Here is an 18,359-nt window from a genome sequence, read left to right as displayed (position 1 = left end):
ATTTTCCAACCCTGAGGAAGGGAGAGGCAGGCTAGAAGTGTGCTCCTCCCCCCACCACCCCAAAACAAGCAGAGCGGACTTACTGTCGATAGTTGTAGGCAATGTCAGCAAATTGCTTCCGTCTTGCTCGGTATACAGGATCTTTAAAACCCTAGGAGAAAGGAGACATTTGATTTCTCCAGGCTTCGATGGGAGAGACCTGGCATATCAATGCATGCTTTGAATGGGAACCCTTGAGCTCTGACAGCACATCTCTCCTTTCTTTGATTATATCCTGAAAATAAAGTCTCAGTTAAACTGAGGGTAAGCTCTCCCACCAGATATTGTGAGTGATGCAGTGTTAGCAACACTTTCAGTTCAGCGTGAGCCTCTACCCTGGGATTCCACCAAGTGCAAACGGTATATAGAAATTTACAGTTTAGAGGAATTACATCTACAGCTTGTAAGTTTGCTAAACTAGGGCAGAGTTAGTAGGATAAATGTCTATAAAGAAGATATACAGTAGCCACTAAATTCCCGATCGATGGTAGGTGTCTAACACTGACTCCTAACTTCTTGGTAGGCAAACAGGTACATGCTTACTGCTATTGCAATTTAAAAAAAAAAATACCATTTATTGAATGTCTACTCTGTGCCAGTCTATGTGTGCTAGGAACTTATTTTATCCATAGCTCTCACAACAAACATGTGAGGTAGACCAGTATGATTATCCCTTTCTTTTCAGAATAAACAGTGGCTTGGAGAAGGTGAGCCAAGTAAAGGGGAAGCCAGGACTGGAATCACCCAGTTCCATGCTCTTTTCACTTCACTTCAGTAAATGTCAACCTTTACAACTTGGCAGGGGCTCAACTAACTGAGATTCTACCTCAGTACATAAAAGGGATGATCATAATTTCTCCTCTGAGGCTAACTTGCAGACAGCCTTTTCCCAAACATTTGTAAGCAGCACATTTCTGAGTGGAAAGAAGCCAAGTGTGTTTTTCAGTGTTTGGGGTTGGGGGGAAGGTCACATACTTGAGTTGCAGATGATCCCAGTTGGTTAAAAGGGCATTTTCCTTATGTTTTCTTCTTGGAATTTTATGGTTTCAGGCCTTTCATTTAAGTCTTTAGTGCATTTCAAGTTCATTTTTGTAAATAGCGTAAGATAGGGGTCTAATTTCATTCTTTTGCATGTGAATATCCAGTTTTCCCAAAACATTTATTGAAGAGATTATCCTTTCCCCGTTGAGTATTCTTGGCTCCCTTGTCAAATATTAGTTGACTGTGCGTGAGTTTATTTCTAGGCTCTTGAATCTGTAAGTTGCTTAGTCTGTTTTTATGTCAGTACCATACAGTTTTGATTACTATAGCTTTATAATACTGTTAGAAGTCAGGAAGTGTGATTCCTCCAGCTTTGTTCTTCTTTCTCAGGATTGCTCCTTGACATTGGTCTAGGGAATGAATTTTTGGATATGACACCGAAAGCACAAGCAACAAAAGCAAAAGTAAATAAGTGGGGACTACATCAAACAAAAAAGCTTCTGCACAGCCAAATAAATAGTTAAAGTGAAAAGGCAATCTATAAAGTGGAAGAAAATATTTGCAAACTACACATCAGATAAGGGGTTAATATCCTATATATAAGAAACGCATACAACTCAATAGGAAAAAAAATCAAATAATCTGATTTTAAAGTAGGCAGAGGATCTGAATAGTTAGGCGTTTTTCCAAAGATATACAAATGGCCAACAGCGACATGAAAAGATGTTCAACGTGACTGATCATCAGGAAAACCCAAATCAAAATGACAATGAGATTATCACTTCATATCTTTCACAACAGCTATTAGCAAAAAGACAAGAGAAGAGTGTTAGCAAGAATGTGGAGGAAAGGTAATCTTTGAGCACTACTGGGTGAATGTAAATTGGTACATCTACTTTGGAAAGCAGTATGGAGGTTCCTTGAAAGATTAAAAATTGAGCTACCAAATGATCCAGCAATCCTCACTTTTAGGTATGTATTCGAAGGAAATAAAATCACTCCCTTGGAGAGATGTCTGCACCTCCATGTTCATTGTAGCCTTGTTCAAATAGTTAAGACACAGAAACCTAAGTGGTCACTGACAGATAAACAGATAAAGGAAATGTGGTATAAACACACAGTAGAATGTCATTCATCCATAAAAAAGAAAGAAAACCTTCGGACAACGTGGATGGAACTTGAGAGCATTTTACTAAGTGAAGTAAGTCAGACAGAGAAAGATGAGTACTATATTATCTTGCGTATACGTGGAATCTAAAAAAAGTCAAACTCATAGACAGAGAGTAGATTGGTGGTTGCCAGGGGATGAAGAGTGGGAGAAACAAGGAGATGTTGATTAAAGGGCTAAACTTCCAGTTATAAGATGAATAAGCGCTGAGGAGCTAATGTACAGCATGACGTTTATTGTTAACCATACTGTTTCAAATACTTGAAAGTTGCTAAGAAAATAGATCTTAAAAGTTTACACCACAGGGGAAAAATGGTAATTATGTGAGGTGATGGAAGTGTTAACTGACCTTATTATGGTAATCATTTTGCAATATATACGTGTATCAAATCAGCATGTTGTATACCGCAAACTTACACAATGTTATATGTCAATTATATTTCATTAAAGTAAGCTAAAGGGTCATTTTCTCCCCCGAAGTGACTGTAATCTGAATTTTAGCAAGACAAGACACCAGTGTCAGTGTAGAACTTTGCTTTGTTCCCGCCAAGCATTTTCCAATAAGCCATGCCTTCCATCACTTGAGCTTGCAATTTCTCTGTCCCACCAGGCAGCCAAACCGAGGCATTAACAAATCGAAAACAAAGGCGTGTGTCATGGAGAGTAATATTTAAAGAATATTTTTAGAGGACAGATACTCCCTGACTTTCAGATACTGTTTTCTGTTTGTTTGTTTCTTTGTTTGATTGGTTGGTTAGTTGGTTATTTTTGTTTGTTTTTTTAAATCTAGCTCTACCAATAATTTTAAAGAACCAAGCATTCATGTATGTAATGTAATTTTGCCTGAGAATCCATAGCATTGAGTCTGGCATATATAGAAAGAACTACAAACATCTGTGGATAGAGGCAAGGAATAAAGAAAGGATAAGGGGGAGGAAGAGATAAACAGAGGGAGGGAAGGAAGAAAGGAGTTTCCTGTTTTTTTAGAAATGTAGAAATCTCAATGTTTCCCACTGGAAAAGTAAAGTGAAATTACCATAAATTTTTAATCCCCAAACTAAATCCCAGATAAATTACTATTCAGTTTAGAAAAGATTCCATGACATGGTTATTACAAGTAGAACTATAGTGTTTACTCTAGAGCATTGAACAGCTTTGAATCATTAATTGCAGGCAGGAAAGCTTAGGCATCTTCAAACTTAAAACCACTACTGGCCTCACTTCTACTGGGTAAAGATAAATTGCTTTTGGATGACACAGTAAGAAAACTGGACTCTGTCATTTGATTTCCAGGCAGCACCAACACACCCTTTTAGGAACCTATCTACTGGGCTAAATGAAGACCGCATCTCCATACTTAGGACTCAAAAAAAACATTAATGTTTGTCAACCATTAATGCTTGACCTTGGCAGTCATCCTCACCTACCAGTCTTATTTAACACTCATAGCTTTTTCCACTCCGTAAGTATAAAGTATAGACTTTTGCACTTGCAAGATGCCTTGGAGAACATCCATTTTTATTTTTTGATCTAGATACGAACAAAGTGAAATCTACAGAGTCATTTGCCCATGGGTGCTTCACTGCAGAAGCAGCACCTTGACTTGAGTTTTCTGGTCCTACCCAGGTGGTGGGTTGAGGTTTGAGGGTTGAGACAGGTAACCAGGGAAACACGTGAAGAATTCCTTAACCAGTGGCTTTCCACTTCATCATCACTTGCAGGAATGGGATGCCCATGACAATTTTTCTTCCCCATTTGGCTCTTTATGGTTAATCTTCAACGTACTTTGTCTAGGAGCTTAAAGATTTTTCCATCAGTGAAAAAAAGCTTGATATAAAATTGTATATCCAGTAGGTATCAACTATGTTTGAGGGGTTATATAAATAGTATGTAAATGAAATGATGGAGTAAATACACCAAAATCCAATAAATGGTATGAAAATGGGAACTGTTTTATCCTTCTATTACTACTTATGCCTTTAAATTTTTCTACTATGAGTGTGGATTTCTTTTATAATTTGAAAAAAAAGCAAGATAATATTAAAATCCATCTCAAGTCATTATGGGAAGCGGCAACAGATTTATACTTGAGATACATCCACACAGCCATATACAATATACGACACAGGTTTCCTGTACAGGAAGGATTCTGACCATGGTCCTTTCCAACTCAAAAGTTTCTAAGAAGCTCATTATCAGCCTGCAAAGGGACCCCACCCACCAGGAGGCATGGCCTGTTGCCCTCAGCTACCAGTGAACAAGCTCTGCGTCCTCAGGGACCTGGCCTTGCACCCCCCAGGCTGCCAGGGGGCCACAGGGCTTTGGCAGCCACACGGAGCACACTAGGAATGAAGTGACAGTTGGCAATGACTAATCATCCTGTCTCAATTTAGACTAATAGCAGCAATTTCAGTGGCACTGCATGTAATTTCTTTATAATCATCCTGTCTCAATTAAGCTAATAGCAGCACTTTTGGTTGCACTGCATGTAACCAAGTATGTTTTGACAGGAAAATATATTGTTCGCGGAGTGGTGAGGGAGGGTGGGAAGAGAGGAGGAGAGGGTGGGAGAAAGTGGAGAGAACGCTGCAGGATGCAAAGCTGTAACATCATCTGCGGTCCACGTGCAATCAGTTTTCCTAATGGAAGCATTTTTTGTGACTGGGGTGTTGAAGTGTGGGATTGTGCTTTAGTGGCGATCTCGGGGAGAGGGTAACTATATAGAAAAGCCTTCTGAGTATTCTTCTAGACTGGGATCTTGTTTTGTCATTTCTTAACATCATGGCTGAGGTTAAACCTCAGAAATGCCATCTTTAGACTAGTGAGAAGAACAAGGGTTTTGAAGTCGGACAAGCTGGCTTGGACTACTAACCCATTCAGTGTGTAGAAGCATGGCCTGAGGGTGGTCAGTTCACCTCTCAGACCCCTGGTTTCCTCATCAGTAAAACAAAACTGTTAATGGTAGCTACCTCACAGTGGTGGGTGGATTAGATTAGGTGATGTAAGCAGGGCATTAAGGAAAATTGCAAGTACAGAGGAGAGACTCAAAAACTGATGCATTTGTGCAAAATGGTGGGAAATCCAAAAGCTGAGAAGTCTTGCTCAGAATATAAAAAGGATATGCTCTGGAACAGTTCACCGAGTCCCATCACCCATCCCTCGGCTTTTTAAATAGGATCTATTGCTATTTATATTCAATCTAGAGCAATAATAAGAGGTTTCCTATATCTTATCAGTCTCACACCAACTAGAGGAAGGATGGGACACAGGAGACAAGAAGTTCAAAGCAGTATTTTTAAAGTATCTGCTATTGCTATCCTGTAGACACTGGCCAAAGATTTGCAAGTCAGTAGGCTAGGACAGCCCTGACCACACCTCCCCCCTCGCCCACTCTGCATTGCTGGCCATGGTCACCACCAGTAAGGCCAAGAAAAGTGTTCTGGAAAAGATCTGGACCTGATTGCCCAAGCCAGTAACCTGGTAATTAATCGTTTTACGTCTCTCCTCTTCTCTCCCTTCACATTCGGTAATCAGCTTGTCTGTGCCTAAAATAAGGTTCTAGAATACAGCACTTCTCCCTTTGGTCATGATTTTTTTTTTCATAGACTGCTGTTTGGGAACCATGCCTATGACCCTTCACTTGTATAAGTCCAGTGAAGTAGTGAATTTATTTTGATCTGATACTCTGTGTTCAAACGGTAAAACACAGTGCACACGGTTCTACAGGATCAGTGTGAAAAGCTTAGCCTGGGGAAGAGGTAGGTGGAAGGCTTTAGGGAAGACAGGACACATGATTTGGGCCTTAAAAGATGGGTAGTGGTTTGCCAGCAGGGAAAGAAGAGGTGAGAGGATAAGGGAAAGTGCCCCAGGTAAAGGAAATGACACGAACAGGAGCACAGAGGCAGAGAAAGGGCCCGAGAAAGGAGGGTCAATTTTAGGGATGGGACTCAAACAGACCCATCTGAGTTCTGCCTGCTCTGCTGTAGCCCGGCCCCCTCTGCCACCCTTTGGGAAGAGCAGACACCCCCCTCTACCCAACGCCTGAAGGCCCCTGGAGGGCAGGAACTATGTCTTACTAATCACTTCAACCCCCTTTCCTTGACATGGCCTGGGACCCAGTTCACATACAAGTGAGGGCCAAAGGGTCCTCTCTGAGATTTCTCCTCTGAAAAGGGGAAAATACAACCTGCCCAGGATGGTTATAACATTTACAGTGTGAAAATGTGGGCAAAGCATTTAGCATGGTGTTTGGCAGACAGTCCACGTTCAAGAAATGTGAGCTCTGAATGTCATTTGCTTGAGACACCTTGGTGGAAGGAAGTTGGGAGGGGGGCGGGGGGGGGCACGAGACTGGTGGGATGGCTGGTGGGATGGCTGGGGGGAGGTCAGCTTGCCCATTTCAGTTTCTGATTCCCTGACGCTGAAAGGCAGATGCCCGCTACCCTGTGCTTCGGGAACAATCCTTCCTTGGCCTTGCTTCTCAAAGTAGCTGTTCCCGAGGCCCTGAAGTGAGATGTTGGGTCAGACAGTGCACACTGCCAAGGGCAAGGGGTCATGGAGGAGCCTCAGGAACTCCAGGGGACGGAGAGGAACAGAAGGTCCTTTCGGGAAGAACGCCTTAGCCACTCCTCCCATCAGGCCAGGCCCCTCTGGGAAGCACCCTGGAGGGTTTACTCTGTCCCTGGCCTGTCAGTTCCCAGGATCAGATGAGACGCCACAGGAAGGAACAGAGAGAGCCTGGCCTCCTCATCCAGGGGACCATCTATCTGATAAATTTTATTTTAATGATAAAATTCATGACACTGAGAGGCCAGGGAGCCAAAGGCATGGGCTGGGTCTGTAAAGAGAATGAATTCCAGGGAGTTTTAAGACCAGCTCCGACTGCCTCTGAGGAGACACAAGAAAGGGAGGAACAGGCCGTGTCTGTGGACTGGCCTCCTTCCCCATGGCTCCGGAGGAGCCGGGAGCGCAGCCAGCAGAGAGGACACGGTCCGGGCGGGAGGACGGAGGTTGGCAAGAGGAGAGGACACCCCAGCGGGCCCAGGCCGTGCGCTGGGTCAAGGGCGGCCAGACAGCTTTTCTAAGAAACATCTTTGCAGAAGCCTTCCTCCCCGGGCAGACAGCTCTGAGGCCGCGAGGCAGACCCGTCCGCGGGAGTCTAGAGCTGCTCCTGGGGCGGCGCCTGCCACCCCGGCTCCACGGGAGTGGGCTGCATCCTACCCAGGGAGATGGGGCCAGGATCCAAACTTGACTTCTAGTGTCTGGAGGGAGAGGGTATTGAGGAGCCTGAAATGCAGTTTCTGTCCTTAGACGGAGTAATTTTACAAGTAAGAATGAAAGGAGCTATGGGGACTTCACATAAAGACGCACAGGCAAGAAGCCTCACTGCAGACAGTATTATTGCAAAAGTGGACCAGGCTCGGTTAGTAAGTTATGGCACTGCGTTTAAAAAATATATAAAATATGTATATATTCACCTGTGTATAAAGAAATATTATTTTAGGACAGTGTGGTAATAAGTGATTTTTTTGGTTGGGTTTGTTTTGAAGCTTAGGAGCAGGAGGGAATTCACCTTCACTTTTGTTTATAAAATACTTTCTCAGTATTAAAAAATGCAGAATAGGACCAAGAGAAAAAAGGGAAATAACCGAGATTATGGGTGATCTTCATTTTCTTCCTCATGCTTTCCTGTATTTTCGAGTCTACTCTAAGGGGTTTACTATTTGAAATGGAACAAGCAACAGCTTCCTAGTTTAAAAGGCCAGCCTACCCCAGAAAGAGCTCTTTGTTGGTCTCTGTAAAAGAGCCTGAATTTCTGCCACGGGCTAGACCTCTGTCTTGAGGTGCTGTGAGCACAGAGGTAAGAGTCGAAGGACCCAAAATTTAGCGCCTCACCTTAGGAGAGTCATTTAGTCCTCACTGAATCTGTCTGTAAAATGGGAACATCCAGTCTGCTTCCTGAAAAGAGCTTTTGTGAAGAGCACTTTCACAACTTGCTCAAGGTAAAGACCACGCAGCTGTGAGGAGAAAACAGACTCCTGACCAAAAGCAGACGCTCCTGCTGAGTCATAGTAAACATCGGAATGCAGGCAGCTTCCAAGTCACTTAAAGACTGAGGAACCGCTTGACAGGACAGAGAGTAAGGGACAGTCAACGTGGTGGTGGCACTTCTCACCTATGGGCTGCTCCTCCCAGGAACCCTCCGCCCTAGAAAAAGGGAATAGATCCCTGACCCTGGTCCTCTGCTCAGAAACTATTATGGGACACAGGACACAGTCCTAGTTCTCTGATATATTAGACCTTTTAAAATCTGACCACAACCCACTGCTCCAGCCTCATCTCCTGACACTCTCACCCTCACCCCTCACACACCAGCCAGCCATTCCCCAAATATTCCGGACACTTTCAGGACTCGGAGCCTTTGCATATGCTGTTCCCTCAGCTCATAAAGCCCCTTGTTTCCTTATTTGACTTTCATCCTCAGTTTTTAAAATCCATTTCCAATGCACCACTCCTCACTGCCCCATGGCACCTGGTAGAGTCGTTAGTTGTTCAGTTCCCCAAGCACTTGATTTAAATCTCTGTAGCTGGACCAAATCAGAAACAAAGATGATTTACATGTGTGTTGTGTGTGATCATGCGTGTGTGTATACACACCACTTACATCCATATGTGACATAAAAACAGTAGTTTCTGGATGGTGAGCTGTATTTGCTTCAACGATAATAACCATGATGATGATGATGGTGATGATGTCTAAGTAGCACTCAATAAATGTTTGCTGTCCAAGCAAACAAAGACACACTGCTCCCAAGGAGGGATGGGAGTAGGGTGGGGAGGGAAGGAACTGATAGACTCTCATCAGAGGGGCTGTGGACTCACCGGGTGATCTGCATCCAGTTCCGCTCCGTAGCTGAGAATCTGATTGGCGAATTTGTCAAGCTCTTGAATGGTTCTTGGGAACCAGGGCACTGCAACACAGAAAGAGCAAAGTCTTCAGCAGCAGATTAGCAGCAGGTGGCCAAAGGCCTCACCAAGGTCAGAAGCATAGGATTAGCCCCAATGAGTCAAGTCCATGGTGGTGGCAAGTGCGGTCCCAGATAATCCCCCAAATACTACAGTTCAAAATTTAAATCTCAGTGTCCTTGGAAACTAATTTATTTACTTGTGTATTCCACTTTATTGAAGTATAATTGACAAATAAAATTTTAAGATATTTTAGAGTAGCTCATGGTGATTAGATAGCCATATACATTGTGAAAGGATTCCTTCCATCTAGTTAACATACCCATCACCCAACATATTTATCTTTTGAGCAGGGAGGGGTCTACTCTCTTTGCAAAAGTCAATGATACAAGACAGTATTATCTCCTACAGTCACCATGTTTTATATTAGATCCTCAGACCTTCTTCATCTCATAGCTGAGTCTGTACCCTTTTCCCCACCTCTCCTTATTTCCACCACCCCCAGCTCCTAGCAACCAGTTATCTACTCTCTTTCTATGAGTTTAACATTTTTGTTTTTGAAGATTCCACATATAAAAGATACCATGCAATCTTTCTTCCTTCCTTCCTTTCTTTGTTTCTCTCCCTCTCCCTCTCTCCCTCTCTCTCTCTCCCCGTCCCTCCCTCCCTTCCTTCCTTTTTCCTGTCTAGCTTTATTTCACTTAACACCTTGGAAACAAATGTCAAAACACATTCCCAAACATAGTCTCTTTCCTGGAGATTTTCTCAGAATTACCTCAAAATTTATCTCCCTTCCATCTATCATGGTAGAGTGAAGTGGTTTTTGATGGTTTACTGTGGCAGCAGAATATTCCATGTAATATGTGTTCCAGATCTCTTCCAGAATATAAATGAGGTAAAACCACAGCTGTTCTCTTTTTACTTTCCTGATTAAATAATGAACATAAATTGCTTTTGTAAAATAAGAAACAAAAGTGAACACACATACCCACAGACCCACACTTGGGTCCAGGGTTCCAATTCTCTGATTTTGGAGACAAGTGCTTCCAGGGGTCACCCTCACTTAGCTTCATTACCCAGCTGTGTAAAATCCAGATTGAGGAGTGGGCAGGAATCAGATTACTGCTGCTCAATGCCACTAGACCTTTGTGGAGAGATAGTGACCAATCTTCAGTAAAACCCAAATTTAACAAAGCTGGGAAAGACAAACCAGGAAGCTGTCAAATAGATTCTTCTTCCTGTGCAGCTGACTGGAGCGGGGGCTTCCGGACAATAGGAGGTTATATCCTGATGGGAGCCCAGTCTCCTCAGGACCCAACAGGATGTGCTGTGTTGCTGGAGTGCTGGAGACCTCCCAGCTGCTTTCTTGCTTTGCGCAGAGGGTGAGCCCATCTTCCTATCATGTGTCTCCTTCTCAAGGACCCCCAGACACCCCAGAAAAATCTTTCGATACCAAAGCCAATTTGAAAGCTACTGGTGAAGTGGAATGACTGCAGCCCAGTAGTCTGGGGTTTGACGATGCCCAGCAGTACTTAAAACTCCATGGGCTTGTTCTGAAGCAGCAGCATACCAAAGGAGAGATGGAGTCTGAGTTGTGTGACCTACAATGACTGGGTCCTGCAGGGAGGGACGTCAGGGCGAAGAGCAGGCAGTAGCACCCAAATCTCTGTGGCCTTCTGGAAGGAAGACACACTGGGAGTGGACCTGTCCCCAGAATGAACAGAGACTAGGCCATTCTGGACTGTAAAGTCCATGAGGTCAGTAACCACTAGTGCACTGTTGTTCCCGGTGCATAGATGGAAAAGAGGGAGGAAAGTTTAGGGGAAAAGATGATGAACTTATAGCCAATCAGGTCTGGCTTAGAACCCAGACTCCAGTGGCCTAATTATCCTCTCTGTGTCTCAGTGAAAATGAGAATAATAGTAACAATAAGAAGAAGAGCAGTATTTTCTGAGGTCTTACCATGTCTCAGGCACTGTGTCATTTTCGGTGGAACATCTCCTTTAATCTGGGGATTGCTGCGAGGAGTGAATAAGAATGTAGGCAAAGGGTGCAGCCCAATGTCTGGTCCATAAAAGGTAGCTTTCCATCCCATGCATGTTATTTCTGAATCCGGCCCTACTCAGGTAGGGCAGAAAAGGGCATGCATGCCATCTAGTGGCCAGACTGGGGAACTGTCATCCATGGTCTACACAGAAGTGCATCAGACAGGAAGAGCTGCATTCCATCAAAACAAGATGCTTCTCTGAATAGCATTAGTAAAGGTCCATTTAGAGATTCATTTCCATAGATCTGAGCTGCTAAACTCTCTACTGCCTATGTTAATGATAAAAACAAGCTAACAGAGTATCACTCCAAATACTTTCCCCAGTATTTGTACTATTGCTGGGCACTGTTGGTCTCCAGATATTATAAACAAGAACACTGAGGTAGAGAGAGATTAAGTGACGAACCCAAATACACATGCTGTTAGGAAGCAGTGGAGTCAGATGTAAACTCAGAACCTCAGGCCAGGCTGACTCTGTGGTCTCAGGTCCAAACCACAAATCCATCCTGCCAGTTATGGGAGGGGGCAGAACATGGTAGTTAGGGGGGCTGGCTGTGAAGCCTGACTGTCTGATTGTCTTTGCAGTTTCCCACCTGGAAGTTTCCATGCCCCAAAGCCCAGCCCACTTCTCCAGATGGGCTCCCTATGGTAGTGATAACAGAAGCAGACACTATAGTAGTAAGTCCAGCAAATTCTCGTATGGTCCTTGCCTTGTGCCAGGCACTGTCCTAAACACTTTACATATAGTGTCTCACCCAATTCGTATACAGCCCCATTAGGTAGGTATTATTATTATCCCCATTTTATAGAAGGTGAAACTGAGGAACAGGGAGGGCAAGTCACTTCAGAGACCTCCATGGTCCCAAAAGCTAGACTCTGGAGTCTGGGATGATTCAGCACCATATTCTGCTCACCCAGCATGGAACCTGACTTCTCACTTCATCAGCCGAATTCTCTCGAAGTTTCCCTTTCTTCTTGAGCCCAGTGCCTTGTTTTGTACAAGGGACCTCTGTGGTCAGCAATGAAAATACAGTCCATTCCCTACCAGGGTTTGGAAGGGCTTGAGAAAGGACATCCTATTGTAGTCAGCCAGGACTCAGGATCTCCTCTGAGACCCTTCACGTTTCTCTAGAGTGTTGCTGCCTCTGTCACCTCTCTCTGAAGGCATCCTGTCCCAACTCATTCATAGTCTCTCTTTTGCCTGAAAATTATCCATAATTCTGGCAATAATGCTGCTCCCAGAGATAGGGCAAGCCAGCCCTTTCCTGCTGCGCCACCTTCTGACTTGAGAGACCCTTCAATGCCAAAGGACTTTCCATGAATCTGTACTGAGCACCTGTGACTACCAGGCACTGGATGTTGAGGGGTGAATACAGTGGAGTCTTCACTCCTGTGATGCTTCTATTCTAGTGAGGGTAACAAGGCATAAGCACTAAGTAAATCTAAATACATAACCATGCTGGAAGTTCCTGAAGAAGAAGAAAGCAATGCAAGGAGATGGAGAGGGATGGGGATGCTACTTTATACAACATCCTGTGGCTCCAGACCCCAGGGGAGGGTCCTGGAGACTTGACAATACGTTGCCACAGCTCAAGGGGATTGGAACAGCCAGAGTCTACCCACAGCTCGGATCTGTTTCCTGCGGGTCTCAGGGAGAGGCAGTGGTTAAGGGCCTGGACAACAGAGCCAGACAGCCTAGGCCTGAATGCTGTCTGCCCTTACCCTCTGTGGCATCTGCGACAAACTATTAAACCTGCTTGTGCCTTAATCTTCCTATTGGTAAAGTGGGGATGACAAAGTACTACTTTACAGGAGAAACATACATTTAAATGAGTTAAAATGTGTGATTTGTTGCGAACAGTGCCTGCCTGATACACAGTAAATACAAGTACACATCAGAAGTACTGTGGGTTCGGTTCCAGACCACCGCAATAAAGAGACTATCATAGTAAAGCGAGTCTCATGAATTTCTTGGCTTCCCAGTACATATAAAATAATGTCTAAACTATACTGTACTCTATTAAGTGTGCAATGGTATTATGTCTGAAAAAACAACATACATACCTTAATTTAAAAATCCTCAGTTACTAAAAAATGTAACTAGTATCATCTGGGCCTTCAGTGAGTTATAGTAGTGACATCAAAGATTACTGATCTCGCTCAGGAAAAAAAGGTCACTGATCTGAGGTCACCATAACAAATATAATAATACAAAAGTCTGAAATATTGATTACCAAAATGTGACACAGAGACACGGTGTGAGCAAATGCTGTTGGAAAAATGACACTGATGGACTTGCCCAGTACAGGGCTGCCACAAACCTTTGTAAAAAACACAAAACCTATGAAGCACAAGAAAGCCAAGCACGATAACGGAGGTGTGAACAGAGAGGAGTGCTATTCCTGTTCAGCTGCAAGCTCCAGGGATGGTTTTTCCTTTTTCCTCTGCCCTTAGCTCTACCTAGTGCAGAGAGCAGAGTCTCCCAGCAAGGCTGGGAAGTCTGCTCCTTAGCTTGTCGTGTACTTGAGCAAGTATTTTATCTCTTGGAGCCTTAGTTCCTTTTGCTACAAAGTGAATTAAAACTGTCTTTCCACATTATTGCTTCATTGCATAAATTAAATGCTATAGCAAATGGGACACACCTTAATTAGCAGAGTGGCCAGCCCACAGTAGGTGCTCGATCAATGTTAATCATTAGGATGGAAAAGAGTTTCATGACGAAGCAGAGGAAGGAGGAGGAGGAGGAAGAGGAGAAGGAGGATTTAAGAAGGGAAACTGGGAAGCAACTTCTCAGTCCAGCTTTGATACTGACAGGCTTTCTAATCTCGGGCCTCAGTTCTTCCCTGTATAAAATGTGGGCTCTTGGATTCACTTGTTGCTGCAATTCCTCTTGGGTTTCATATCCCAGCTGTGGAGGGCTGCGGCTGGCCAGAGGACACGTGCAAATATACTTCCAGTCAATCAGCATGTCACCCTCGCTTGTTTCTGGAAGTACAGCCACTACATTTCTTCAGTTCCCAAAATACGTGGCCCCTACATTTTCCCTTTCTCCTCTCACCAAAGAAACAAGGCTTTCCTCCAGATAGAAGCCTCTTTGTCCCAACCTTGGTTCAGAGCTAGGCCGTCTTCCAACTGAACGCCAGAGGGCAGCAGAACCACCATATTTTCAGCTTTGAGTGACTTTTTTTTTTTTTTGCCCCCTCTCTCCTTCAAAGGGAAACATTATGTAGTTGGGCCACATGGCTTGTTTCAGACCTCTTGGTGGGGCGAGAGGGGCGGATCAGAGAACTTGAGAGTTGCAAAGACTCAAAGGATTCAAGTCTTGGCAAAGAAAAGACAAAAGTTGAAGCAGCTTAGCACCCCAGGACCTCATCACAGAGAACGTGAGGGACCCCCAGGCAGCACCGTGAGGCCGTGAGGTGCTCACCCAAGTCCACGGGACTCCGGTGGCTTCTAGGCTCCTGTCATCATCCAGCAAAGGCCCAGAATGCATGGTGGCTGGCTAGTCACATAGATTGAAGCCAGACTACCTGGGTCCAGATCTCACCTCTGCTACTTTGTGACTTTGAGACTTTGTGCAAATTACTTAACCTCTTTGTTCCCCAGGTTCCTATCTGTAAAACAGCTATCATAATAGTATGTACTTCAGAGGACTTGAGGATGAAATGAGCTAATGCGTGAACAGAACAGTGCTTGGGGCATAGCAGGTGCTTTAAGAATATATGGTACCACGCTCAGCATCATTATCATTAGCATCATTAGAGGAGGCCAAGTGATAAGGGGTGATGGGCCTGGTCCACACTTTCTCCAGGCAGCAGCTCAGTCCTACCTTTGAATTGATTCCTCCCCAGACCTCACTTAACATAAAGGTGTTGTTGCCCAGAGGCCCTGGGTACAGCCTATGTGTCCTCTGGGGTAGGAGGACCCAGGCCAAGCCTGATAGTTAAGAGAAGTAATTCACCAGCTATGAGCTTGAGTAGGGACAAGCAGGGCTTAAAGAAATGAGACCCAGGAGAGGCAAGTCCTGGGTACTGGAGAATGTAGGGGGCAAGAGGCCCAGCTAAGCAGGGCTATGAAGCAAGCAGGGTGAGGACACCAGGTGCTAAAGGCAGGAGACTGCAGAGGTGCCCAGGCAAAATCAGGACTGGGCTGTGACATTTGTACCTACACTTTATACCGTGCACACCCTGGACTTGAAGCCAACAGGTCTGTGATCAAGTTGCATCTCCCCTATCCCTCTCTCCCACTGAGAAAGTCACTTGATTCCTCAGTCTCTGGCTTCTCATCTGTGAAACAGGGGTAGCAGCCAAGCCCTCACCTGCTCCTTGGTTGGGGTTGAGAAGCAACTAACCCACAGTAGGTAGACCTGTGTCATCATTACACTTGAACCTCACACACACACACACACAAACCCAGAGATACTTGTCGGATTAAAAGTCAGGTCACACAGGCCACCAGTGACAGAGGCGGCAGAGCACATACTTGTGTCCCCATCCTCGACCCTTGGGCTCTTCCAATTTTCCCAGCCCCAAAGTTACAGTTACCTTTGTTTCCTTTAAAGTTACATTTTTCTGAGAGCTCCCAAGGCACCAGATGCTGTGCTAAACTAAGCACTTTACTCCCATTGTCTGTTTTAGTTCACAGAGCATCCTAGGGGGTGGACATGATTATTCCCACTCTACTGATGAGCAGACTGAGGCTCAGAGGGATGAAGTGACTTGTTCAAGGTCACTGAGCTGGCAGAGCTGAAACTGGAACTCCAAGGCTTGTGCGCTTAATCGCTATGCCAGTCTGGCTTAGAACAAGGTAGGGGTTCGGGGCCCTTTAGTTTAGATCGCTGTTCTCCCATCTGGAGAAGGGAAGGAGATGACAAACTAAACCAGAAATTTAAAGGGGCTCGAAGAAAATCCCTCTGACAACTCCGGTCTTCTGTGCCTTCCTTCCTGAGCCCGCCTGGATTTGGAGGTGATAACTTTTGAACACCTAAGTTCTCTGCTCCTCCAAGACACCTTCACTTTTCCCTTCTCTTCTTCAGTGAAGGTCGCAGGCCTCTTCCCTCCCACCCAGTCTCAATCAGAAAGCTGGGAATGGAGACTGACCCCAGTGACCCAGGCCTCTGTTTTGAAAAGTTAAATCAGATTAGCTCATTAATGACCTTTGCAAATACCTCCGCGGTGGGCTGGCCTCTGGGAGCCCCTCCACGGCCTCGCGGGCTGCTGGGCTCAGCGGTTAATGAATGACTTGAGCAGGCTGGTGCAACAGAGGCCCTCTGTGAGGCCAGGAGCTCCCAGGGGGAGCAGATCATTAATAAATATTGATTTGGCTCCAAGGGAAGCAGCCCGCGGGAGAGCTGGCCCTGGACACCCACGTCGTGGTCTCATTAAGTCAGGGTCAACTGCTCAGCCCGGATGCTGAGGGGTGGCTGGCTCAGGGGTGCTCCTTAGCAAAAGCTCCCCCTGCCCCAGGCCTGGCTTGAGCCTGCTTCCTGGCCAGCGGGTCAGAGCAGGACCATTAAATTTATAGCCATTCCAGGTGCAGGCTGAGTCCCTTCTCACCCTCTCCTTCCAGCAGACGTTCACCAGCCCCAGGGTGGAGCCAGCCAGGCACCCAGGCTTGCCCCAGACTTCTGCCTCCAGCCTGTCTCAGGGAGAGCAATAAATCCTCCACTTCCTAGGCCCAAAATAGAAGGGTGTTTTCACCCGCTCTTCCTAGGCTCCTGGACGTCTCCTCTGAGGCAATGGCCCCCAGCCCAGCAGAAAAGTCTTTGCTGGGCTGATCACGACAGCTCCCCCGAAGGGAGAAGGGATGGTGTGCCAGCATCCTGCAGGGTGAAGACTTTTGAGTGGTTTAGTTACCTCTTTTAAGGAGCTTCTACTTTCTTTCTGAAGAAGGAATGCCCTTCAGGAAGGTCTTGGCAAGAAGGCAAGAGCCAAATGCTGGCTGACGGTGCCAAGCCATTCCCTTCCTCCCAGACAGAGCAGGGGAGTGGTGGGTTCAGGGTCCACCTTCATCACTGACGAGCCAGACAAAGCATTTGCTCTTACTGTCCACATGTCAAAGTGAGAATGAGAAGCAGCTGAGTAAAAGGAACCAAGCATGAAGTAGAGAGTGCAAAGATGTCAGGATGAATAAGTGGATGGAATGAGTGAAGGACATGAGCGAAGCAATGAATGAAGGAAAAAGCATTTAATTATCAGTCTAAACTGGAGCTATCTTCCCAATATCCTTTGTAAGATGTCACGTATCTTACAAATTTATCTATCGGCAGGTTGCCCACCATATCCCCAAATACTGAATTGTGTTTTCTGAGAGCTCCCTGAGATCAGATTACCCACTACTTAGAACTTCTTAGAACTGACTTATGGTCAATCTACATTGATTGGATTGAATAGAATACATCCTAAGTACTCCTGACGCATGCCCACTTCCCTATCCCTGCATAGACCCAGCCATATAACAACTACCTCTGAGATCGTAGGACACGTGAGTCAGGGCACCACATGTGTTGTTTTCCCTACCACATCCCTGTCATGTGGCTGCCACTGAATGGGTGCTCAGTAAATATGAGTCGTATGAATGAATGATCAACTGAATTCAGGCATAAATGTGAATGAAATAGAAGAAGGTGGTCAAGCCAAGCAGACCCTGGTTTTTGAGGAGTAGTAAGAGAAAAAGGAAGAAAACCCCAGTAGCCAGGATTTTAACAAGTGATCGTCATGTGATTTATAGAAAGATTTATAGATTAAGGAAAGAAAATTCCAGGGGGATAACGGTGTCAAATGCGATAAATATTTCAAAAAGGACGAAAACAAAAAAAAACTGGGCTACTAGTTTTGGTAATGGGTGTTGTCAGAATGGTAAGGAAGAAGGAAGAAAAGAAGGAAAAAAAAGGGAGGGAGGAAAGAAGGAAAGAAACCTGGTTGGGAAGCTGGCCTTCCATCTCCTAGACCAGAGCTGTTTCCAAAATAACACGGAGCCACGTGGATAATGTTAAGCATCCAAACCAGGTTCGCAGGAACAATATTTGGAAATGAGAGCTCATTCCCAGGGCCCCTCACATCATCCCACACATGAAGTTGTCTCGCTGGCTGTTGAGTGAGGCTACCACCAACTCCCTATGTATTATTAGCCTGGTCAGTGTCTACACTCATGGAGCTG

The 18,359-nt window shown here is 45.1% G+C and overlaps 1 protein-coding gene across 25 annotated transcripts in view; it reads right to left on the bottom strand.

Moving 5' to 3' along the window:
• Window positions 1-18,359, bottom strand: part of PAH (phenylalanine hydroxylase) — a 361,485-nt gene that overhangs the window by 21,390 nt on the left and 321,736 nt on the right. For all 25 annotated transcript variants that reach the window (XM_072973153.1, XM_006205894.4, XM_072973150.1 and 22 more), the window contains 2 exons: window positions 9,071-9,159; window positions 84-151 (listed from right to left, as the gene is read on the bottom strand). In XM_072973153.1, coding sequence (XP_072829254.1) covers window positions 84-151; window positions 9,071-9,159 — 157 coding nt within the window. The remainder of the gene's footprint in view (window positions 1-83; window positions 152-9,070; window positions 9,160-18,359) is intronic.

The sequence above is a fragment of the Vicugna pacos genome, chromosome 12 (genome assembly GCF_048564905.1).
Source record: "Vicugna pacos chromosome 12, VicPac4, whole genome shotgun sequence".
Lineage (NCBI taxonomy): Eukaryota > Metazoa > Chordata > Mammalia > Artiodactyla > Camelidae > Vicugna > Vicugna pacos.
The sequence above is the reverse complement of the archived record's forward strand: the minus strand, read 5'-3'. Positions and strand labels throughout refer to the sequence as shown.